The sequence below is a fragment of the Pelobates fuscus genome, chromosome 6, assembly GCF_036172605.1.
Source record: "Pelobates fuscus isolate aPelFus1 chromosome 6, aPelFus1.pri, whole genome shotgun sequence".
Classification (NCBI taxonomy): domain Eukaryota; kingdom Metazoa; phylum Chordata; class Amphibia; order Anura; family Pelobatidae; genus Pelobates; species Pelobates fuscus.
In genome coordinates, this window is record NC_086322.1 from 166336593 (window position 1) to 166363691 (window position 27099).

Here is a 27099-nt window from a genome sequence, read left to right on the forward strand (position 1 = left end):
AATGGAACATGGGGAACACAAATTCTAAAGCTTGAACACGCTTTCTCATTTGGCTTGGTGATACACAACTTGTGCAACAGTAACATAGAGGTTTTATTTAGTAAAACCAGAGTTTTAGATACAGATGTGTTATAGATGAATCAAATTTGACTGAGCCTGCAGCGAGTTTCAATGATATTAATTCCATTCTGGTACAAAAACAGTAGTATTTTAAGATTAGAATGAGGCTACTTTTGGATTAGCTAAACCTCAACAAAATGTGTGCCAACTGGCACGTCAATAGTTGTTTAGAGTAGACACCGGACTGACTTCACGGTATTCTTGACAAATAAGGTCTACGTGAGAAGAAGTTGCCAAACATTATTTGCTGGAGAGTTTCTCACAATCCTGGAAACATGGGGATAATTAATCATTGTGGGCTATGCTACCAAGTTTATCTAAACTGACGGAAGCATTAAACAGGAATTCTTTTTACAATGGAAAAGGGAAACAAACATTTCTTTCTAAATAGAACGATCATTTTAAATGCCTTTAACTGTAATTTTATCCTACTGCAGCATAACCTCTCTGTCGCAGATGCTAAAGTTTTTATTATTTAATAGAATGACATATAAGAAAATTCAAGGCTTTGTTTTTTGTGTTCTTTGTAAATGAAAATGCCAGCCCTTATTTAAAAAAAAAAAGAAAAAAAGAAAGATAATTAAACCAGCAGCAGCAGCAGACAAGACACTAATATCACCTGTGATTTAATGCTAAGTAATTGGCTGTGGCAACTTCAACATATCAATGTATTCTAACATTAATTATTAATGAAAGATTCTGCTCTTTGAACAGTACATATTTTGCTCCCAAATCCAATACTTACTGGTGTGAGAAACTTAATTCCTGGCAATAGTATTTCTTACCGTCTTCCTGTAAGAACAGGCAGATAATCATCAGATGTGGCTTCTGTTATCTTAAACGAAACATGCCTTAAATCTGAAATACCGACAGCCATATCTTCCAGCATTCCAACTTCTTCACCTGAGTACAACAAGGGGAGAAAAAAATGGCAAAAATAAAAAAGTCTCTATGCACAAAATTGATAAAACACAGAAGGAGATTATATAGATACCAAATACCTTGATTTAATTATAACTGCAAATAGCAGATGATAATTATCGACTCTTTTCGGATTATATTTTTATTGAATTTTGTTTGGATTTACGGCCAGAAGATATTCAAACAGCCGAATTTGATAAACATAAAACCAATATAACATCTCTCATAAATGTGCTTCGAAAGCACGTTTAGCAGCCTTTAACCCATGTCATGTGTCCTTAAGGGGTTAATGAATACCCATGTTAGTACTATTTAAAAAAAAAACAAATAAATAGAAATATGATCCCACATTAGTATGAAGGAGATATAATAGCTTCTTTATGCCCCCACCTGTCTTGCCCACCTATTTCATTGATTCAAACCAATATATGACTTATTTGGAGCCGATAAACTCTTGATAAATATGATGAGCTCTAATTTAAACAAGGCCAAAGGAGGATGAGTGGCACCCACAACAATATGCTGGTACCTGGTCCCAATTTGTTACTAAGAAGATCGAATAATACTATAGTCAAAGAACAAGACACTCACAGGCTTGAATAAAAAAATAAAAAATGAAAATAAAAAAATAAAGCATTTGTTTCAAGAAAATACATCCACAGAACTAATATTCAAGCAATTCAAGTCTAAATGACTCTATTTCCTGTTATTTATACTATTAAGTATGTGTTTTTGATGACTAAATGTGTAAATATAAACTGAATGAAATAATTATATAATAACCTATATCCACCATACTACTGAAATACATATATCCCATTTACTAGGAAGTATAGAGTAAATTACAAATCCTGAGAATATTTACATTCCCATAGTAATGTTTTAGGGTCATGTAACCACATATTAACATTATTATTTATATTATATATAATATATTACTTGATGAGACCACCTGGCTTGATTAATTCTACAACAATTTATATAAATATGCATTAATGCTGTAAATTACATTTTGACTGTGATGTGAAATCAATATTTATTGTATTTTCAATACAGTAAGAAAAACATCAATATACATTGATTTAGCATTTTTTTTCCAAGATAAGAATTTGATGTGAAATATCAATTTTATCTTTTGATATATTGTTGTGACACAAAACAAATCAAATACCTGGTTTACTAGAGGTGAAAGGAAACAATTAAATAATGAGCTGCAATTATAATTGGAGAGAATTTGTAAAATTGGTATGTGCTGGATCCTGGGTCTATCTAGCATATCTTTTGGTATTTAAGACAAAAGTTATTTTTTTTTTTTTAATTTTAATTTTTAAATGTAAAATGCTGAAAGAGCTTGGTTGCTTCATCTAAGTGTTGCTTCTAAGTGTGTGTGTGGTTGGAGATATTCTGGAGAGTTTTACAGAAGCTTCAACTGTCTAAGAGCTGTGCTAAGAGTTCTTTTTTACTGTTACAGGTAAGATTCATCTGTAGGAAAAGGTTACTGACTGCACAAGGTTTGATTTCCTGTTGGTAATTATAAGGCATTTGATTGTATTAGGTAGCTACTTGCTATTGATTGCTATTTAAATTAGCTATTGTTTGCTAATAAGCAGAGGCCTACCCAGGTGTTAAACATTCCTAGTGGGAGGTGATTTTAGGAGTATATAAGGGTAGTTGTCATTAGCTTGGCTAATAGAGCTTGGTTGCTTCATCTAAGTGTTGCTTCTAAGTGTGTGTGTGGTTGGAGATATTCTGGAGAGTGTTGCTTCTAAGTGTGTGTGTGGTTGGAGATATTCTGGAGAGTGTTGCTTCTAAGTGTGTGTGTGGTTGGAGATATTCTGGAGATAAACTGGAGGTAATCTGAGGTATCCAGGAGGATAAATAAAAAGTTAAGGTTTGTTTGATTTAAATTATTCACCTCATTGGAATGGCAGACTTAGTTCAGTGTAATAGTTGCTTTGCATTTGTTTCACGTTCCACTTTTTGGAGGTTTGGTTGTTGTCTAATCTGTAGACAGTTCTCTATTTTGCGGCAGGAGATTGTATTTTTGAAGTCTGAGATTTGTAAATTATCTGGTAAACAAACTCAGGCTGGAACTGCTGCAAAGCCACTGCCGCAGAGACATACTAGGAATGGCAGATGGATTACTGTAGGATCTGGTAGACTTGGAGTTGTGGATAAAAGGCATATTGCACAGTCTGTTGCTCTACATAATTCATTTTCTGCACTTTCAGAGTGTATTGGTGTCGTGGAGAGAGGCACTGAGGCTAGTGGTGTTGTGCAGAGAGGCACTGAGGCTAGTGGTGTTGTGCAGAGAGGCACTGAGGCTAGTGGTGTTGTGCAGAGAGGCACTGAGGCTAGTGGTGTTGTGCAGAGAGGCACTGAGGCTAGTGGTGTTGTGCAGAGAGGCACTGAGGCTAGTGGTGTTGTGCAGAGAGGCACTGAGGCTAGTGGTGTTGTGCAGAGAGGCACTGAGGCTAGTGGTGTTGTGAATAGAGGCACTGAGGCTAGTGGTGTTGTGAAGAGAGGCACTGAGGCTAGTGGTGTTGTGAAGAGAGGCACTGAGGCTAGTGGTGTTGTGAAGAGAGGCACTGAGGCTAGTGGTGTTGTGCAGAGAGGCACTGAGGCTAGTGGTGTTGTGCAGAGAGGCTTGGTGAGGCCTAATAGAAAGCAGTTGTTGGTGGGGGATTCCATCATAAGAGGTGTGGAGATGGACAATGGTGGTCTTGTGAGGTGTCTTCCCGGAGCTACTGCTCACAGAGACAGGAGACGTATCGGTAATATTGTTAAGCAAGCAAAGCAGGAAGGGGAATTGGATGTACTTGTCCATTTAGGGACAAATGACTTGGCTTGCAATGAGGTTTCAGAGGTTAAGGAAGTTTTTAGTGTTTTTGCCAATGATATACGGCAGGTTGCTTCCACATTGTCATTCTCTGAAGTTCTGCCTGTGCATAACACTCAGAATGACAGGCGGATGCGTATTAGGGACTTTAACTTGTGGCTTGGTGAATGGTGTCGGGAGCAAGGATTTGGCTTTATTGCTCATGGTAGCTCTGTTTGGAATGGAAATAAACTGTACAAAAAAGATGGTTTGCATCTTTCTCAAAAGGGAACAAATGTTCTCAGTGAGCAGTTCAGAGGTTTTGCTAGGATGTATTTAAACTAGGAGGGGGGGGCAAAAGGGTGATAAAACATCAATCCAATTGTCCCCCAAAACAAGGACAGAAGGTGCCTGTAGCAAGTGTGTTAAAAAATGATAAGCTTAGAGTCATGTCTACAAATGCTCGCAGTTTAGGGAATAAGATCCATGAACTTGTGGCAATAATGGCAACTGATAGTGTAGATTTAGTCGCTGTTACTGAGACATGGTATAATGAGAAAAATGACTGGGACATAGCAATACCAGGGTACTCTTTATATAGAAAAGACAGGGAAGGCAAGAAAGGGGAGGGGTGGCCCTGTATGTAAAGAATAGCATAAAATCTAGCCTAATAAAGGTTAGTGAGGCGAACATAGAGTCAGTTTGGGTTACGTTAGAATTTGGTAATCACACAGTAACTCGTGTAGGTGTGATTTATAGGCCCCCAGGACAAATTGAAGAGTTAGATAATCTATTAGTTGAAGAAATAGCTAAAATGACAATGAAGGGGGAAGTTATCATCATGGGTGACTTTAATCTTCCTGATATAAATTGGAAAACAAAAATAGCTACTTGTGCCAGGAGCACACATATTCTAAACTCCCTACTGGGATTGTCTCTAAAACAAGTCGTTGAGGAGCCAACTCGTAAAGAGGCCATACTAGATTTAGTGTTAACAAATGGAGATTTGGTATCAGATATTACTGTAGGTGAAAGTTTAGGATCCAGTGATCATCAGTCAGTGTGGTTTAATATAAGAACAGTGACTGAGTCACACCACACAAAAACAAAAGTTTTAGACTTTAGAAAAACAGACTTTTCCAAAATTAGAATATGTGTAAAGGAGTCATTATCAGACTGGAGCAATTTAAATGGAGTCCAAAAGAAATGGGATTATTTAAAAGTTGCACTACTGAAGGCAACAGAAAATTGCATTAGGCTTGTCAGTAAAAGCAAAAAAATCAAGAAACCACTGTGGTACTCCACAGATGTAGCCAAAATAGTAAAAAACAAAAAGTTAGCATTTAGTAATTATAAAAAAACCCAGAGTGAGGAAGACAGAATGACCTATAAGATTAGGCAGAAAGAGGCTAAGCAAGTTATAAGAGCTTCCAAATCACACACAGAAGAGAAAATAGCACAGTCAGTAAAAAAGGGGGACAAAACCTTTTTTAGATACATAAATGAGAAAAGAAAAGTAAAACAAGGATTAGTTAGATTAAAAACAAAAGAAGGAAGGTATGTAGATGAGGATAAAGGTCTAGCTGACTGCCTCAATGAATATTTTTGTTCGGTATTTACAGATGAAAATGAAGGAAAGGGACCTCAGTTAAGAAAAAGGATAAATGAGTCATTTATTACACGTGAGTTTACAGAGGAAGAGGTTCTATTTCAACTGTCAAAAGTAAAGACAAATAAGTCAATGGGACCTGATGGAATACACCCAAAGCTATTAAAAGAGCTTAGTGGTGTACTAGCAAAACCATTAACAGATTTATTTAACCAATCATTGATAACAGGAGTAGTCCCAGAAGATTGGAAGTTAGCGAATGTTGTGCCCATTCACAAGAAAGGTAATAGGGAGGAGTCGGGCAACTATAGGCCAGTAAGCCTAACTTCAGTAGTGGGGAAAGTGATGGAAACCATGTTAAAGGATAGGATTGTTGAACATCTAAAAACACATGGATTTCAAGATCAGAGACAACATGGGTTTACTTCAGGGAGATCATGCCAAACTAATCTTATTGATTTTTTTGATTGGGTAACTAAAATTATAGATCAGGGTGGTGCAGTAGACATTGCTTACCTCGATTTCAGTAAGGCTTTTGACACTGTTGCACATAGAAGGCTTATCAACAAACTACAATCTTTGAGTTTGGATTCCAATATTGTTGAATGGGTAAGGCAGTGGCTGAGTGACAGGCAACAGAGGGTTGTAGTCAATGGAGTATATTCGAAGCTTGGGCTTGTCACCAGTGGGGTACCTCAGGGATCTGTACTTGGACCCATTCTCTTTAATATTTTTATTAGTGATATTGCAGAAGGTCTTGATGGTAAGGTGTGTCTTTTTGCGGATGATACTAAGATATGTAACAGGGTTGATGTTCCAGGAGGGATAAGCCAAATGGAAAATGATTTAGGTAGACTAGAAAAATGGTCAGAGTTGTGGCAACTGACATTTAATGTGGATAAGTGCAAGATAATGCATCTTGGACGTAAAAACCCAAGGGCAGAGTACAGAATATTTGATAGAGTCCTAACCTCAACATCTGAGGAAAGGGATTTAGGGGTGATTATTTCTGATGACTTAAAGGTAGGCAGACAATGTAATAGAGCAGCAGGAAATGCTAGCAGAATGCTTGGTTGTATAGGGAGAGGTATTAGCAGTAGAAAGAGGGAAGTGCTCATGCCATTGTACAGAACACTGGTGAGACCTCACTTGGAGTACTGTACACAGTACTGGAGACCCTATCTTCAGAAGGATATTGATACCTTAGAGAGAGTTCAAAGAAGGGCTACTAAACTGGTTCATGGATTGCAGGATAAAACTTACCAGGAAAGGTTAAAGGATCTTAACATGTATAGCATGGAGGAAAGACGAGACAGGGGGGATATGATAGAAACATTCAAATACATAAAGGGAATCAACACAGTAAAGGAGGAGACTATATTTAAAAGAAGAAAAACTACCACAACAAGAGGACATAGTCTTAAATTAGAGGGACAAAGGTTTAAAAATAATATCAGGAAGTATTACTTTACTGAGAGGGTAGTGGATGCATGGAATAGCCTTCCAGCTGAAGTGGTAGAGGTTAACACAGTAAAGGAGTTTAAGCATGCGTGGGATAGGCATAAGGCTATCCTAACTATAAGATAAGGCCAGGGACTAATGAAAGTATTTAGAAAATTGGGCAGACTAGATGGGCCGAATGGTTCTTATCTGCCGTCACATTCTATGTTTCTATGTTTCTATGTTTCTATGAAAAGAAAAATGGAAATATATGCACAGCAAAGTGTAGCTCTATTTTTTTTACGAGAGGCATGCAGGTTCTGCCTACATAGATAAAAGCTCCTCAACACAAAAAAAAAAAAAAGACATGGACAAATGACCTATATTCAAATAAAGTAGACATGTGGTAAGACATACAGGAGAAGTAGAAAAACCACCACTGACGCATTTTGAGTCTGCTGCCACTTCAGAGATTCTGATGAAGCAGTGGTAGGCATAAAACGCATCAGTGGTGGTCAGAGTCACTGATGAAGTGCCTTAGGCATGAAACTTTTTCATTGGTGGTCTTTCTACTCCCCCCTGTGTGTCTTAGTGAAATGTCTACTTCATTTCAATAAAGGTAATTCGTCCTTGTCTTTGGATCAAGGCCTTTTTCAGTTAACTGTCTGCCTACCTGTTACTTCACTTATAAATGTCTGTGCATGACATAAAATATTTGATTGGGCAATTTAAATACAATATTTTCTTTAGAGTTAAATTCTTAACTCTATCCACTAGCAGTGGTAACCTGAATGGGCAGGCAAGCAAACCAAAATCTGGTTACTTCAACCAGCAGATTACACATATACAGGCAATCAAGCCACAAACTTGTTCATATTTTTTATTTTTTTTTACTGGGCCTTTTAAGGACAACACAATGTGTATGAATCCACTACAGGATGAATTTAAAATTGTACAATTCTGCCTCTTGTGAGGTGTGAAAGCAATTTAACAGAGAAATATTCTGCCATCGTTTGTTCTTAGACTGACAACTGTATCACTCCCACTCGATATCAATGTAATTGAGACAAAAGCAATCCTACCACGAATGCAAGAACACAAATGCCTCAAGTTAATATGTGCAATAAATTAACATCTCTTTCCAAACCACAGTATTATCGTGACTCAAACACCCACAACATAGTAAACAAACAAGTAAAATACAAAATCTGTATGTCTCTCCTCACATGTGTTATTCTAAAAGTATCATTTTCTATAACATTTTCGTTTGGGATTGCATGATAATTCTGTAGACCTATAAAGCACCAGATGAGGTTTTTTAACAAAGATGCTTTGCAAATCCTTCTGGGACTAAAAAAAGAAAAATAAAAAGCCTGTGTTAATCAGGGCTGCCTGCATTCATCATTAATTTAATATGCTCTGCATGCAAAATAGAGGGACGTGCAAAACTGAGCTGGTTGAACAGGCTTCAGCTGACTGATTTACAGTTCTCTTCAGGCCTCTGATGTTGATGACTGATTTTCATAGCTGCTGGTTGAGTGGGTAAATCACAGCTGCAATAGCTTTGCGCAGGTATGAGAATCTAGCAAATTATGCATCCTTGTTCTTTAAGTGGCTATGCATCGTTTTCGAAGCAAGAGAGCCATAATAATTATTCTAGGAAAGAAATTACTCAGTATGTTGTGAGCAGTTAAGAGATTATCACTTACTGATTACGAAAACCAACAGGGAAGAATTGTCATTTTGTATGGTTAATTAAGTTGGGCTCAGAGTCAAAAGCTATAGATTTGCTCATAACTAATGCTAACGACTTCCACCTTTATTTATAAGAAATGCCAATATTGGATTTAAAATGTGACAGTATATCAAAATATAATTGTATGAGACAAGTCATTCTATTAGCGTCAAGCCATTGCTGTAAGTGTCAGAATTTAAGAGCTAAGATTAAACATATCAGAAAACATAAGGCTAATTTATTATGAGATGATATGAAAACAAATGAAAGATTTTGACAAAAAAATACATAGAACTGCGGAATAAGTGACAATTCCAGACTAACAAAAGGTTGCAAACTTTTCTGCATGAAATACTCGAATAATATGAGAAAAAACCCTACAATTTGAGAAATAAAATGCTCAAGAGCACTATTTGCTTAACCTATTACAGTTGAATGTGTGCTTAAAACACTTTCCAGATCTTGAAATGAAAGATTTTTTTTAAGAAAATGGTTATTACTGTAAAACATAAAATCCACTTTTTTTTTCAGAACACAAATTCTGCACAGATAATCACTGCTTAGTGCTGTCACAGCTCGCTCATAACATGAAAATTGCTGTGCAATAGCCAAAAGTTACTTGATTCAATGTATTAACTAACCCCTCCACTACCAACAATGTGAACATTCGCATGCTAAGGGTATGCAGTCACACGTCAAAATTGTGCATCTGTGATTGCCACTGCTTTGTTAACTTAAAAATGAATTTGGTCTGCAAATGATAAATTTACTATACATTATCTGCTCAGCTGCCTTTCCAGTGTATGGCATCACTAGTACTTTATAAGCTGACAGTGGCTACAGACTAAATCAGGAAAATGGCTAGTAAAAGAATGTGGTGGCAGGCAGAATGCTGACGATAATGACAAACGTAACCATCTCTAGTCTAAGTTTTACTGTAACATCCATAGCATTAGCCCCTTAAGGACCAAACTTCTGGAATAAAAGGGAATCATGACATGTCACACATGGCATGTGTCCTTAAGGGGTTAAAGTCAGTTGACAGAGAGCTTTCATGGCAAAGTACTTTATTTCTTCTTTTATTTTGCTGGCCAGACTGTGGAGGATCCATAGTTTTACAATGAATTTGCACAGTGGCACTCTAGGAGGGACTTGGCATAGGGGGAAGGAATACAAAATGTGTGTGTAATTGGTGCAGCAGATATTCAATAAGTGGGGCTGAAATAATATGAAGATGAATTTTCGCCCACAGACTGCAAAGGGCAAAGGCCGCACATGATATGAGCAATGGTCTATGTGTGATGCAATAACGTTTCAACACAGTAGTACGGTAATTGTTATAATGGGTGTTTGTAAAGTAAGGGATTGTTAAATATAAACTATTACTAACTGGTAACTATTTAGTGGCTAAAATAAGAACTAGAATGCACACCAGAAATCACAAGTAATAACTAACCTGGTTTAATAAACCAATACTAGGTTCAAGCAAAAAAATAACAGTAATACATAAAGTGACACAAAACAGGCACAAAGCATAGATAATAAACAATAATAGTTTACCAAAATTCTCACAAGCCTAATAGGGCAGAAACAGAAATCAAAAATAACCCTCCCCCCCGCCCACCCCAACGTTTCGGCACCTCCTGGCTGCCTTTATCAAGGGTGTTTATGAAACTATTTAGTGGCTGCCATAGTCTTTTACATTTCCACTTGAGAAGAATAGGAGACAAGAATACAGGGTATGTTAAGAATTGTCAAAAAAATCTGTGAATTCAAAGTAAATTTTAAATTTAAGGCCAAAGCAGCCAAACTTAAAGCATAGCTGACAAGCATAATGTTTCCAGTTTAGCTATTTTGGCCTTAAATTTGAACTTCACTTTGAGTTCCTGGCAATTCTCACTTTCGTGATTAATCATGTAGATAACACCCGGTGTCTATGCTGGATGATACAATTTACCACCAGGTCAGTTGTACTCAAAACTTTGAAAGGACAGGTCTCAAATTAATATTAGATACGCTTTCCAAACTATTTAAGATTTTTGGATAAACTTTTACAATGATAATGTGAAAACTATTAAAATGTTATAGTATTAATACATTTTGATAATTTAAGATTTGTTATATATGATATCTCTTTTATGGTATAATATTTTTAAAAAATTATTTAAAAAATGTATCCAAAATAAATAAGCTATTTGAAAAGTTTATCCAACAATATTTTTTATTAAGGCCTAAATAAGGGACTGCAAACTCCCAATACACTATATAGAAAAATGGCATGTATTTCATATTGTAGTACATGTATATACTATATACTGAAGCCTACCAAAAGTAATTGTCAATAAATACCTGCAAAATATCTCAAATGTGGTGTAAGGAAACACCAAAGGGGCTACTCATTAAACAGTGAATTGTAGTGTACCGAAAAGCTCGCTGGAAATATTAAGCTAATATACTCTTGTCTTAACTATAATTGAATTTGGGAATTTTTCAAAACCAACAGTTTGTGCTTACATTTTGCAATCCACTGTTTAGTGAACATACGTTTAAGGGAAACTTGTGATGATCACAGGTAATGTGTGTATGCACTGATTTTAAAGTTCCTCTGTGGAGCACAACATTGGAAGACACCACTTTTTGTCAAAATTTCAAAAAAGGTAAGCATTAACTGGTGGTCGGTATTGGTGGAGGAAGACGTGAAAATCATGTAGTTGTTTGAGATAGAATGTGACGGCAGATAAGAACCATTCGGCCCATCTAGTCTGCCCAATTTTCTAAATACTCGCATTAGTCCCTGGCCTTATCTTATAGATAGGATAGCCTTATGCCTATCCCACGCATGCTTAAACTCCTTTACTATGTTAACCTCTACCACTTCAGCTGGAAGGCTATTTCATGCATCCACTACCCTCTCAGTAAAGTAATAAACCTTTGCCCCTCTAATTTAAGACCATGTCCTCTTGTTGTGGTAGTTTTTCTTCTTTTAAATATAGTCTACTCCTTTACTACTACTACGGGCTTTTGTTATTAAAGCTGCTACTTTTAATAGACACAAATGGAAAGTAACATTATCTGTGTGCTCAGTTTATTAGTTCTAGCACATCTTAGAATATGGAGGCAGCATGGTCAATGTGGCAGCAGTGTGGCAATATTAAGGAGCAATGTAACAACATTTTTGGGGGGGGATTGGAATATGTGAAGCAATGCTGCAACACCTGGGGTTAATATAGCTGTTAATGTGCAAAATGTGAGAAACGATATGAGGCAATATGGCAACACATTTTTTTTATTATCATTGAATATATATCACCAATATTGATTTAATGTACACATAGTTATTAATATTTTGGGTGATGTAATTTGGTTGGTAAACTTTTCAAAGGTATACAACAAATGTTTGCTCTACCCACCCCCTATCTCTTTCCTTTGCACCTCCTAGCTGTAAATACCTGCATATAACTGTTTTATGTCCATCCCTGCTCCTTAGCCCTTCCATTCACACACCCAGCACCAAACAATACTGAATATCTCAATTTTCTGCTCAACATTTCCCACCCACCCAGGTTCCTACTAAATGTACAGCATGATCCTCCACCTGTTTGAAAGTCTCAGTCAATTGCTCCCTCAACCCCTGCTACCTCTTGTCTCAAATTCCAATTATATCCTTCAGATTGTAAGCTCATGGGCTATCTAACTTAGCACTTTGTATAAAAATGTATTCAATGGGGGGGCGGGGCCTGACAGCCAAGATGGCCGGCCGCATAATCTCAGAGCTCCTGCTACATTAGATCTAAGAGCAGAGATACTGGGCGACCCGACCGCGCTAACGACACGCGGTGACCAGCAAAGTTCACGGGACGACAAGAGCTTCATAATGATGCCAACCCGGCACCGGAGCGCCGAGGAAAGGCTGAAACCGGCCATGCGGCCTATGCAAGAGCGGGACCTGTGGTCTGGGGGAAGCGTCCGATCCCACAGCCCGGGACGCGTTCACCGGCGAGAAAGCATTGCAGCCCTACCATCCCCCCTATTGACCGATGGGGGATATCCCGGTCCTCGCCGGGGGCGAATACCCCCAAATTGCGGAGAAATCAAGCGACGAAAACCTCAAGCACCCAGGGCCTAACCAAGATGGCGGCTCAGAGGCAGATTGAAACAAGACAAGCACGCAGCAAACCGCCCAAGCATGTCCTGGATTTCTACAACCAGCTTTGTACTTACCTCTGGAAGAAGCTGCGTAAACGGAGACAACTCTTCAGGCGGGCATTAAGAGAAGCGGAGGCGTGGATTCGCCCAGCTACCAGGCGCAGACTGCGGGAAAACCTTACCCGCGACTATGGAACAGCATCTCCAGCGCAACGGAGCCACAAAACCACAAGGCGGGAAACGGCGTCATGTTCCCTGGGCAGTACTGCTCCTATTCCCGAGCCTCAAAGCAAGATGCACAATAGCACACAACAGGCTGATCAAGCGGCATCCCCAGAAACTGCTAAACGAAGACCAGCCAGCATACCCAAGCTGTCTACCACACAGGGACTTTGGAGACTTCCGACCTCCACGCTCACATCACCAGCTCCCCGAGCCCCAGCCTACGACAACATAGCCGGTCCACGGAGAACGAAGACAGCGGCTCAGACCTTACCTAACCAGGCACCACCACCACCGCTGACGGGGATCGGCTGATCCTGATGCTGGACTTGAAACTAGACCTCAGAGCTGCCAGAAAGGGACACTATGCGCTCAGTACACTGAGGGCCCAACTTTAACCCCTTGCTTACCGCAGCCTTAATGGTCATAAGCGTATATGCCATAATATACCAAAATTACGGTCATTATTGTCAGCCAACTCAATTTGAGTACAACGTGTTAAGTATCGCCTATGACGTAACCTGTTTTATGCCTGTTTATTCCTTTACAAATGTGTGTATTAGTTGGTTACATTTTGGCTAATTTTATGATTTATGTGGGGCAGGGGGGTGCCAGGCTCAGGGGGAACATAGCGCATTCTTTAGCTGATGCCCTGCTTACTCCCTATATAAGAGTTTCCATGGCTAGAATGTCTAATGCATATTCATTATGTGTGTACCTGCCGTTTAGAAGCGGCTGCTAGGCCAGACCACGCTACACTGCTAATCCACACGCATGTCCAGAAACTCTGAATGTCCTAACAGTAGGGGGTTAACCAAGCTGCATGTTTTCTACTCAATATCATCTACTGATGACTCCATGTTATAGCGTGAATACTACTTACACACCACTCTAAGTTACATCGTAGTTAATACACCATGTTATGCATGCTGATGGGGCTGTGTGTCACCCTGGTGACTCACTACCAAACGTATGTTCTATGCTTGTTTATTCTCATATATAACAACATTGTTTAAGCATCTGTTATTATACCATTATAAAAATGAGTGCAAGACTAACTTAATACCATATGCCATGTAAGCTATGTATCCTGACTTTCTTGTTAAAAGCTATTGTGGCATGACAAGCTGTATGTAACCACCTGCACTACAAAAATAAAGAATAAAAAAAAAAATGTATTCAATGGCTAGATCAAATACCTTTTTGTATTTGTCTTTGTACATTGTATGTTCTCCACTACCTCTACAGCTCTGCGTAATATGGTGGTGCTTTAAAAGTGCCAGTAATAAATAAATAATAAATAAACAAGTGTGGAAAATATATGAGTGAATGTGGAAATATTTCTATATAGGAGAAGTATACGTGCAATACACACAAGTAGTAACTTTGATTACCAGGCTAATAAATGGCAATTGTATATTACATTTAGGATGCTATTAGAGCCTAGAAATAAACCCTGATGCTTACACTTAGCACTTTGTAATTCTTCCTCCCTTTTAGCTAGTAAACAGCAGCACTGTATAAATTGACTTGCTCTGGCCCATGTTCTATGAAAAAGAAGTGACATCACTCATATAATATCCTGTTAGAGAGACTGACAACGGGCATGGCGGCTAAAATTGTTTGTCCAGAACATTTTATAAGCAACCAACATTCGATTTTTGGCATGTTTCCTGTATAGAGGTGAGGGAACAATATCTCCAAGACAGGAATGTTGCGTAGCAACAACACTTACTGTATGTGCTCAGCAGACCCTCATATTGCACAAGTAAGCCCACGGTATGAAGCTGCTGTAAAAAGCTTTGACTGTGTAAACTTGAATGTAGCTTGATTAGAAATCCACAGACTAACCCAGAAAGCTGAAAGAAGAAAACAAAACCGTATCACAAAAATTATAACTCAACATCCCATTACTATATAAACAGAATGATCATTGACTATTTTCCAAACATTCTGAGAAACGCCCAAACGGTATGAACCATAGACTATAATCAGAGTCAAGTTACATCTCCTGCCGTACCTTTATTATGGGTCTGTTTCCATCCCTTACTAAATATTGATCTTCTCTACAGTTTTGCCAAATTTGAAATAACCCATTCATGTTATTTATTTTTTTGTTATTGTTATGTTTCACCTTTTTACACTTTCACCACTTTCTCTTCACTTTATGTGTGACCTATTCGATGTTCTACTCTCCTAGTCATTTTAGCCAACGGCAAAAGTGTTGTTAATAATAGGCTAAATAATATAACTTTTTTCAACATTCTATTATGTGCATGCTCTACACATTTCATCCAAATATGCAGCACCCCTCAATTAAAATTTGGAGCAAATCATTTAAGCAGATTCCCAATCACCTCTTGTTCCTATATGCTAAATTGGTTTTATTACAATGAACAGTAGAATGTGTGGATTCTTCTTAAAGAACAATAGTAATAATAACAATTGACATGAAATACATTTACATACAACATATATTAAATATATTACATTCCATAACCATACATACATGTGTATTTTCTATTTCTGTCTTTATTTGTGGGTTTGAGAGAGTTAATAAGTAAAGCAATGCATTTCTCGGTTATTAAAAACAATGAATGTTTATTAGATTACGTTGCAATATACAGACAGGATTGAATAGAATTATCCTTTCTGTGCGATTACAGGAATAGCTCTGTGCTGCTCACAGCACTGCATAAGATCCTGGGACTCTGCTAATCTTAATGAGTGGTAATCTTCAATAATATCTAGATGGAAACAATGGTGGGTTTAGCTTATAACTAGAACTTACAGCTTGGCTGAAAACCATGTCTCGTCTAAAGGTGAGCCTCAAGCACTGTGGCAAACCACATGCCAACTCTTGAAAAACCACAAACGTCATTGATTTCTTTGCTCTATCAACCACTTCTTCCACGCAGTCTTTCAGTGTAATTATCAGAGGGTATAGCTGTTCGTGCCAGTCGTCTGCGTGATACAAAAAAAAAATTTGATCAAAGTAAATCTAAAAAAACACCATGAAAGGAGTGCCTGCTGCCATGCTGAGAAAACACCGAATACATGAAAAAATTAAGCACACTCTCACTGCTAAAACTGACAGTACATGTAGCCTTGACAAATTCATTAGATGCTACAACTAGTTATTGGCTGTCAGTCACTCTTACTGTGCCATACTGACAGGCTTATAAAACAGCAGCTGGCTGTTCAGGAAGTGCGTTTTTATGTTGAGAAGCAGGTGTGAGATAGAGACCAGGTTTACTCCTTTAAAAAGAAAAAAAAATATTACAATAAATATTCTATTAATTACAATCCAGATGTGCTTAAAATTAGCACAGAACTGCCAAATATAACACAGTATGTTTATTAGCTCTGGAATAGAGAAAGAAAACATACAATTAATAAACTAACAAATGCAAGATGCAAGTTGTCGTTTGTTTTTTTAGAAGTGCCTGTAGACCTGTCCAAGTTCCCCTTCCCTTCCTACCCCTAATACAATGTTTATATTCTTGTTGTTATATAAATATGTAAAACTTTAATAAAAATTATTTGAAAAGAAGTGCCTGTAGACCAAGATTCAAAAATGTATTATCAAGAAGCTATAAAAGAAATATTCCCAGTGATAAAGTGGTGGCTTAGCACAATACTAGGTACACCTCTAAAATTAGGGAAGATCCCCTTTACCTTTAAGGACAGCTTAAATTCTTCAGTTTCAATTGGAAGATGTTTATTTTGTATTGTGGTTTTTAATTTATGCCAACTCTATGGCATAAACATATCAGTTCTCAAGTTTACTAAGGCATTTGAGTAATACACATTTAAAGGGATAAAAACATAACAAAATCCCCACACCATTATGTTACTAGTCTGTATGATTAACACCACAGAAACAGGCTTATCTCTCATCATTACAAATGGCCACAGAGTGGGAGTGTGGCTGGAGACCTGACCAGGGCTATTCCCAGACACGGTAATTGATAAGGAATTGGGGAGTACTTTGCTCCAAAAGGTCTGCACTCACTGCCATCCATAATATACATATATTATTGTTCATAAGTAGTACATAATTATTTGTTAAAAATTGTAACATGGCATGTAAGTAGCAGGCAGAACTCATAAACAACAGGGCATCCAATATATATATATATATATATATATATATATATATATATATATATATATATATATATATATATATATATATATATATATAAAAATATATATATATATATATATATATATATATATATATATATAATAAGAATTAGTGTCCAAACCAAAAAATAAACATAAATGCAGTAAATAAAATAGAAAGCCAGCCTTGTGTCTGCTGGAGGGAGGCAGTTGACAAGATAGGTTAAATACATAAGAGGCCTCTGTGCGCATTTCACATCTATCCTGATACTTTATGATCAGTTGCCTATACTTTTAAAAGAATATGTGATGCCATCTCTTTTGGTTGCAACATGATATAAATGCAGACAAATTCACTCTTCAACTACATCATATTTCAATCCTGGGCAGTGGTCTTTCTTTTGTACCCACACGGAGTACTAATAAATTTGACTAGATCAAGGATATAAACCTCTTTTGTCGTAAACTGGCTTTAAATATGGTACACAAAAGGAGAAACCTAAAACTAGCCAAAGAAGCTGGTCTTTCTACTGACGATTATGAACATTATCAAACATTACTGTCCTTGTTGGATGAGCAGGACATTGAATAACCACTTACAACTCTAAAGCCAGAGAGTTGGTTCACACAGGTATCTAGTGTGGACCTCTTTAAAAAAAAATGACCACAGATGAAATTGAATCCTTGAAGATCCCAGCCATCAAACAAGATAATTTAACTTCCTTAGAATGGAAAGCCCTAAAGGAACTTGGCTGAGAACAAAACCTAATCATAAAACCCTCAGACAAGGGGGGAAATATAGTCCTTTTGGACAGGGAAAAATATATTGAGATCTGTATGGATCATCTGAAAGACCCGAAGTCCTACGGACCACTGCCCAATGACCCGACAACACAATTCCTCTTGGAACTAAAAACTATCTTGGAACCAGCAGTAGAGGGTGGCATCATTACAAGAGAAAAATATAAATGTATTCTACCGCACTTAACTCCAAGCATTGCCATCTTCTACTGCCTTCCAAAAATTCACAAAGACCCAAAGAACCCTCCAGGAAGACCAATCGTCTCTGAGAACAGACCAATCACGGAAAGAGGCAGCCAATTCCTTGAGAGATTACTACATCCATTTGTTACCAGTTTAAAATCTCATCTACACGATACAAAACAAACATTAATGCTCTTGGAAAATTTAAAAGTACCTCCCTCCCTACTGTATGCTGGCAAGTCTAGACGTGGTTGCTTATATACTTATGGCAAGATACTTCTACATACAAATTACATGTCACCATTTTTGGTTACAAATTGTTTTTAAGACATGTTATTTTCAAATATACAATCAGACGAGAGTGATACTTTTAAATCCACTTGTCTTTTTCGAGTACATATCACTATTTAGACAAGAACAAAACATTTTCTATCATTCCTTGAAAAGATCCATTTGAATCAGAGAATCAGCATAGCTATTATCATCCAGAATCTAGGTACAACTAAGTGGGTACCTTAGCATGATTGAAATATTTTATGATAATTTAGACACCATATACCGTGTTTCCCCGAAAATAGGACCTACCCCGAAAATAAGCCCTAGCCGAATTTTCGGGGTGGGCTGCAATATAAGCCCTACCCCGAAAATAAGACCTAGGCAGGGCCGACACGTGCCGGCCCTTTAAATGCCTCAGCCGCCTGAGCGCTCTATAGAGAGCGCTCAGACGGCTGCCGCACTGCCTCACCTCCCCTTCCCTGTAGCGTCGCCGAGCTCCTCTCCGGTCCGCGACCTGCCCGGACTGACAGGAAGTGCACACTGAGTGTGCACTTCCAGGTCAGTCCGGCCGGGTCGCAGACCGGAGAGGAGCTCGGCCACGCTACAGGGGAGGTGAGGAGAAGATGGAGGAGGGGGGATGGGGAGTATTACAGGGAGGGAGGGGGAGTATTACAAGGAGGGGGGAGTATTACAGGGAGGGAGGGGGGAGAGCATTACAGGGAGGGAGGGAGGGGGGATAATATTACAGGGAGGGAGGAGAATATTACAGGGAGGGAGGGGGTGTGTATTACAGGGAGGGGGGGAGTATTACAGGGAGGGAGGGGGGAGTATTACAAGGGGGGAGAGTATTACAGGGAGGGAGGGGGGATAATATTACAGGGAGGGGGGAGAATATTACAGGGAGGGAGGGGGTGTGTATTACAAGGAGGGGGGAGTATTACAGGGAGGGGGGGAGTATTACAGGGAGGGGGGGAGTATTACAGGGAGGGAGGGGGGAGTATTACAAGGGGGGAGAGTATTACAGGGAGGGAGGGGGGAGAATATTACAGGGAGGGGGGAGAATATTACAGGGAGGGAGGGGGTGTGTATTACAAGGAGGGGGGAGTATTACAGGGAGGGGGGGAGTATTACAGGGAGGGAGGGGGGGAGAGCATTACAGGGAGGGAGGGGGGATAATATTACAGGGAGGGAGGGGGGATAATATTACAGGGAGGGAGGGGGGAGAATATTACAGGGAGGGAGGGGGAGTATTACAGGGAGGGAGGGGGCAGTATTACAGGGAGGGGGGTGGGGAGTATTACAGGGAGGGAGGGGGGAGTATTACAGGGAGGGAGGGGGGAGTATTACAAGGAGGGAGGGGGAGTATTACAGGGAGGGAGGGGGCGTATTACAGGGAGGGAGGGAGGGGAGAATATTACAGGGAGGGGGAGGTGAGGGTCTCTGGGGGGGTTACACAGCGCGGACACCGGTTAACAGACTGGCTCTAAGCCCTACCCTGAAAATAAGCCCTAGTGTGTTTTTTGTGATTAAAATTAATATAAGACCCGGTCTTATTTTCGGAGAAACACGGTACAACTAAGTAGATATCTGTGTCTCATTTAAATATTATCATCCATTCCTTCATCATCCTTTCATCATTTTTTAATTTATGGTCCAGAAAGGGCTCTCTCGTCGACAAACTACTCATCTGGTTATGAAGAGATATATCCCTAATACTTACCGGTCTCTCCTAATTCAAACATTTTAAGTTTTAAAAAGTTCTCAGAGTGATGCACTTAAAATCCTTCAACTAAGCTAAGGGGCTAATATACATTTCCCATAATTACATTGCTCAGAAACACGACATTAGTATAATTCTAATACAATATTAGATACTCTTAATCAAGTCTAATATAATCTACAATTGTGCTTATTATGGCTATAATTAACACAACTATTTAAATAAACTTCAAAAGTACTGTAAACCCATATAAAATCTTGAGGATTATTCTGAAGGGGTTAAATTTCATATCGTCAGGATTCCCCTCCCAAGGGAGGAGGAGTATGATGTCATTACACTTAGAATCCCTATAGACCAATGAGAGAATTTACCATTGAGCCAATCAGATGTCACCCCCACTTTTTTAAACTTAGTGTTCAGTGCCAGCCAGTTCCCCCCCCCCCCCCTGACGAACCAGGTTGGGTGAAGCACGCGTCAGGGGCCTTGGTTATGCTGTCTTTCTACTGTGTCAGACAGCTAACAGACATGCAGCAACATTGACCACACTAATTATTTATCACACTTTTTCACTTAGTTATTAGGTTCTTTTAGGGATTGTTGTGATTTGGATCAAATCAAGTGTTTAATTATTTGTCTATCTACTCCTTTCTAAATTGATTGTGCGCATGTCTTCAAGAAGTAAATCACACCGGACACATTGCAGGTTATGAAGGACTTCAGAATGGCCTTTATTCCAAGGCGTGGGAGCCCCTTTTAAAGCAGAAATACGTCATGTACATAGTCACAGATTACACAAAGTATACTTTCAGCAATTGATTAAAAGTTAGGAGGTCTTGTCTAAACCCACCCTACAGGATGTAAAGTCATCATTACAGAGTTCTCCCACCCACATTCCAGCTCCATCTTGGTTACACGATGGGAGGGGGAGTGAGTAGTTACTGAACAAAGAGGGCTGAAGGGGAAACAGTTACTTTAACAGCGATTCTCCATTTTGTTACACGTGGCACATAGCTGTTAGTTGCACAAAGGAAGTGGGGGAGGAGTTAGTAAAGGAAGCTGTTCTTTTAACACAGGAATTTGTTACACAAGGCTTGCTCGATGGGGATGGGGGAGGGTAGCCGGATGGGAGGAATTGACAGAGGAAATAGTTACTGAGCACACATGTACAAAGTAAAAAAGACATTTTATCCATTCAAGTATTTTGTCCATAACAGTTGCAGTGTACTTAATTCTGAACGGGGAATAGAGACAGGTGCCCTCGAAGGCAAGGGGAGGGGGTAATTCAGTTTCACTTTGTTACCTTGATCTTCTACAACAACCTAGGCAGATTATTCCTTTCATCACCAATAACGACCTACTCTCCCCCTCCCCCCCCCTATATGCACTCAACTTCCCATGTATCGAGCATACTTTAGCTATATACTTAGTACACAGACAGGTAGCATATTTAGTACCTTATATCTGTTAGTCTTCTTTCTCTGCAGGGTGGATGGAGTTAAGTGCCCTTGTAGGCACAGGGGGTTAACCATAGAACCACATCGCTATTTCCATTCCCCCACAGTCCTGTAGCTGATTTAGCTGTAACCATAATACCAATACTGATTTATAACTGTTATGAGCGCTACCCAAGTAGCATATATTCCCCTGCACTAAATACTTAAACACACCTTTGGGATTACGCTCAATAAAGCACTAACAACAATTTTTTCTAATTTACAATTACAAATTGGCTCTACCTTTGTAGCATGGAGCATCAAGTTAAACCTTTGGTATTATGCTTAGGTTACTAATATAGCGGCGTGCATATGATATCAGCATACAGACGTGTAAGCAGATTATTTCTAAAGATTTTCGTACACGCTATTATTTCCTAGCAAGTACTGTGGACAGAATTATTTTGGACATCCTTTGAGTGGTGCCACTTAGTATGAAAATAATCCATTTTGGCAAGCAATTATGTACCTGAAGTCATATCACTCATTACGTACATGAGCACTTAGAGCACTTTTTAGTGCCAGCACCTTGAGTTTATTGTTAGCTTTTATAATATTGATTCAATAAAATGTATTTATTTTCTCTTTTTATTATTTTTGATCATGGTTTAGCATTTTAATCAGTCCCTGTCCCCTATGTCACTCCCTACGTCACTCTCTGATTCAGGGTCTGTCGCTGTCACGCATTCATCCGCTTATAAAAATGTGGTTAATGGAATTTACTGTCCATACAGGAAAAGTTTGCCGAGCAGCAACCAAATCCACAGATGGGTTAATGCTGAGCAGCAATTATGCAAATGGGAACCTGGTAACTGTCTTTGGGGTCAAAGGCCGGCTACAGCCTATCAGATCAAGAGATGGGGTATTTAGGCCCAGTTCTCATCCTGTTCAGTGCCCTGTCGTGGTTTCCCTTGTAGTTGTCCGAGAGCGCGTTCCTGATTCTAGTTTCTTCTGGTTTTTGACTTTGGCTTTGATTTTGACTTCCCTGTATTCTGCTATCCCTGACTTCTGGCTTTCTCTTATCGTTGTGTCTCTTTCTGTATCCCCTGACCTCGGCAAGTATCCTGACTATTCTTTGGTACGTTAAGTCCGGCCATTCTAAGGCCCGGTAATACGTTACCTATTAGTCATCTGTGTGACACAATTCTACGTGCTGGATCAACTAGTAATCCTGACAGTCGTCTCTGAGTTGGCAGCTAACAGGGCATAAGCCTCCTCTGCGCTATGCTTCCTAAACATAATAAACCTTAAAATAACTAAACTTTCCACCCACCCTAACCAACTAAATCACAAATTAATACAATAATAAAATTTAACCCATTAGGGTTCCAAAAAAAAAATAGATTTAACCCCTGAGGGTAAAAAAAAAAACAAGATCGCAGTAAAGTACAGTGATCAATGAGCAGGGAAAGGGTTAATCTTTCAGACAATTTATTCTCTTCAGGGACACAATGTAGCAACGATCCGTCTCTCTCCACTTCAAAAACCCACAAGAGGCGGAACTGATATCCCAGCAGCATTGTGACCGCTGTGACTGGCTGTCACAGTGATCACGTGCGCTGGGACATCGTGATTTGCTGTTGCTGGTCTGCCACTGACTCTGAGGCACCCAGCAACAGCGTTAATCCCGCGATCGCCAGCACCTCGGCGATCTGGGGTTAATTTTTAAGGGCTTCCCCAGCATGACGGACTGGGTCCATCATACGTCCTTAAGGGGTTAAATGACATGAATCTCAGAAGTGAATAATTACCAAAAAAAAAAGGCTAAAAATAATAAAAACTGAAAATGGGCTTCTGTTTCTTTACAGAGCCTAGGCTAACAGGTGCCCATTTTCAGTTTTTATAATCTTTAGTCCTTTTTTCATATTACAAAATGTTAGCTTTGCTAAAAAGCCTGTGCACTATAATGTGGTGAGCAGACAATTGAGGTGTATTTTGTGGCCAAAATTATTAAGCATTGAAACACTTTTTGATTCAGTTGAGCTGCAAGAATCTTGGCTTGTGTAGCCGTATATTTTGACATGGAGGTCACAATATCAAATACAAAACTTTATTATGTATAAAGAACACTTCTCATAAAGCTTGCAACACAGAATAGGAACGAGAAAAAGACATCATATAATACCGTATTGTATATATTAAAAAAAACAAAAAACTTGCATGGAAGTGGGTATTGGAACACTCGCTTTACAGAACCATGAATTCAAATGTCATGTAAACTAATTCTGATGCCTATTTAAAGTTGGCACCCACTCGTGCATCTCTATCCAAAGTGAATAATGCATTGGTTGAGCATCATTAAGTGTATTTTACACATCGTTTTGTTGAAGTTCTCAAAATTAAGTATTCATTAGGGACATTCAAATAGATTAGCGACATTCCAATAGTTACTATTATGATTCATCCACTTGGCTTCAGAGTTTTTCTTTTTACATAACCAACAACTTATTGAACCTTTACATGAATGTAATTACTAACAAAGGTACCCTTTCAATTAGATGCAAAGATACGCCGTCTGATTATATTCTCAGATACAGATTACATTCAACTGATAGCACATCTAATTTTTTTTCGCAGACACATTACAGACACACACATTCACAAGGCATGATGAAATTAATAGACATTCTATTTAGAATCATTCACACTCATAACTTGTCAGTGTTGCCAATGTTTCTGTCTGTCATGCAGTGAGTACTGACATCATGACAAGCTAATTAACTGCGAAAAAAGAACTGTGTGCTTGAAAATGGAATATGTATTAAATCATACTGCCACCAGGTGGCACTAGTTTGTAAAGTAACATTGATTGCATATTAATTATCTATTGTTTATTAGATAAGCAATCTATTTATTCTTTTTATCTAATCAAGCTAAGGGTCAAGCTGCAATGTATTATTCTGGTAGTTAAGTCAATGATAAAAATGCATTACAATTGAAATTAGAGATGCAATCTATTAATTTCCTATTAAAGAATACCTGTTCAGCTTTATCGGACATATCTAATTGTTTTAATAAATGTTTACCATATTAATTATCCCCTTCAAGTATAATCTCTTAGTCATCTATTTATTTCAAACATTAGATTATTAAGAGTCTCCTTGAACGGCCTTCCCTATTCTAACAACCCACATGTGAAATTAAAGCTGTTCCGAACCAGCCTGGAAATCATTTTCAGACCAGCTTTTTTAATATGTTTACTCATCCCTATACCTTATAAGCATGTTTGTAAAATCCACAACTCTTTGTCCCGTATGCCTGACAAACATTGTTAGAATTACTTTGCACCTGGTAGTCAGCATAGAAAAAGTATACTGCAAAACTGTGTTTCTCTCCCTCCTCTTCATTACTAATGCTTGCCTTGGCTTTGCTTTGTCTGGACTGGAGTATGATGTGATTTGATAAATGTTTAATAGAATTGAAAAAAGAGCATCTCATGATAAAGGTTAACACAAGTTATAAATTATTTTCAGAGGTTTTTTTTTTAAAATGGTAAAAAAATCCAGAAAAGTGATGTCTCCCCTTGAAATGTATAACGGCACTTTGCATTAAGTGGATAGACTACATTGAGTTAATACGCCAAGCAACCAATCAGAATACAGCTTAAATTATATTCTTCCATTCCATTCTTTCCTGTTTCTCTCACTTCAGCTCTCATTATCTCTCTCTAAAATGCAGGTTTTGTAGTGCAAGAAAAGGCATGTTTCATAACTTCTTCATATGTATGTGATCTTATCTTTTTGTGTTATATATTATGAAAGCCATTGGTATAGCATAGTTAACATCACAGATGATTCAAATTCAGTTTCAATCTGCTCGAACAATGTATTTATTTTAATAATATGCTAGGTTAGCCTGTGAGGTTATGAATTGAAATGCTTAATGTTTAAAGTTTATGGTATATTGTTACAATAGAGCTGTGTTCGCTCCTTGGCTATGCCTTTGAATGAATTGTTAATGAAGTCTGTGGGAATAAATAAAGATGTCACTGTCAGTGTTCTATTATGCTAACAAACATTTTCTGAGACATGTTAAGTATAACAAAATTGTAGATACCTTCAAGGAACACTCCCACTGTCCATGAAGTTTCTTTGGGGGCAATAGTCCCTGGTAGCCATCTAACCTTTGCGGGTTAAACCATAGGCCTGTACAGAACATTTCATTAGGGTGTATGCCTGGGAATTCTTTCCCTCTGTTATTATTTAAATTTATATAATTTGAATATTTATGAAATAAACACTTTAAGCACCATAACCACTGCACCCTGCTTTAGTGGTCATGGTACATGGTCATGTGCCCTGGAGCTGACTTACAAAGTAAGTAGCCAAACCATTTAATAACAGTCTGACAACTTACCTGGATCCTGCCCAGTTCATGCAGCTGCCTCTCCTCAACAGAGTTAAATCCTGCTGTGCACAGCTGACTCATTGGCTGCGAGCATTAGCTCAGAGCTCTAAGACACTAAACTAAGATCTGCACCACTGGACTAGCTCAAAGGAAAGACCTTCTGGCTTCGGAGGAGAAGGTGACCCCCGATATGTTGTCAAGTAGCTCACAAAAGGTTTGACTACTTAAATATCTAAATCCTGGCATTGAAAGAAGTTGACATTTATTACAAAATTTTATCTTATATCAGAAGATACTGCATGGCCAGAACTAGTTAAGTGGCAAGAGCTTCCAACAACATGGGAGGCAACAGTGGATGTCTCGCCGGACACAGGAAAGTTGCCAAACTGTTCTTGAATGGTTTGACTACTTACTCTGGGAGGGTGCCACAGTAATACTGACACCATAATCACTATAGCAGGCAGTGGTGGTTATGGTGCCTGAAGTGTTCTGTTAAAAATCTGTGTGTATGGTGGCAGTGGGTATATTGTGTGTGTGTGTGTGTGTGTGTGGAGGGGGATTTAAATGCTATAGCCATGTGTGTTGTGACTGTGTATGGATGCTGCATGTGTGTGTGCTGTGACGGTAAGTGTGTTATTTAGACATAGAATGGCTATAAGTGTGGTAACTGTATACACTTTGTGTGTTGCTGCTCTGTATGGCTAACTGAGTGTGTGTTTGAGGTGACAGCATGTGTGTAGGGTGAAGGTGGGTTATTTAGTTTTAGGGTGTCTGTAAGAACTTTAGTTGCGAGTGATTTGTGTTTCTGTGTATGGGTAAAGTGAGGGATGTGTGTGCATAACTGTGAATGGTGTGTTTGGCTGTTTGTGGGTAGCTGTGACTGATGTGCGTTAATGTGTGGAAATCTGTGAGCCATGGATAGTGTGTGTTGAGTGTAGTTAGCTGTAAATAATGTATGTGGTTGTATGTAGGTAGCTGTTGCTAATGTGTGTTGCTGTTTGTGTAGTTATAAGTGTTGTGGCTGTTGTGTGGTTAGCTGTTTGTGACGTGTGTGTGTAGCTGTGAGTGATATGTGTAGATGTGTGCAGCAGTGAGGAGTGAGTGGATGTGTGTGGTTATTTAAGTGTGTGAATGTGGAAA

General features: G+C 38.6%; 1 protein-coding gene across 1 annotated transcript in view; it reads right to left on the minus strand.

Annotated features, from left to right (window-relative positions):
- INPP4B (inositol polyphosphate-4-phosphatase type II B) overlaps positions 1 to 27099 on the minus strand; it is a 640126-nt gene that overhangs the window by 46253 nt on the left and 566774 nt on the right. Inside the window, exons 16-18 of the mRNA XM_063458461.1 lie at positions 15803 to 15975; positions 14747 to 14870; positions 906 to 1023 (exon numbers count right to left, since the gene is read on the minus strand). Coding sequence (XP_063314531.1) covers positions 906 to 1023; positions 14747 to 14870; positions 15803 to 15975 — 415 coding nt within the window. The remainder of the gene's footprint in view (positions 1 to 905; positions 1024 to 14746; positions 14871 to 15802; positions 15976 to 27099) is intronic.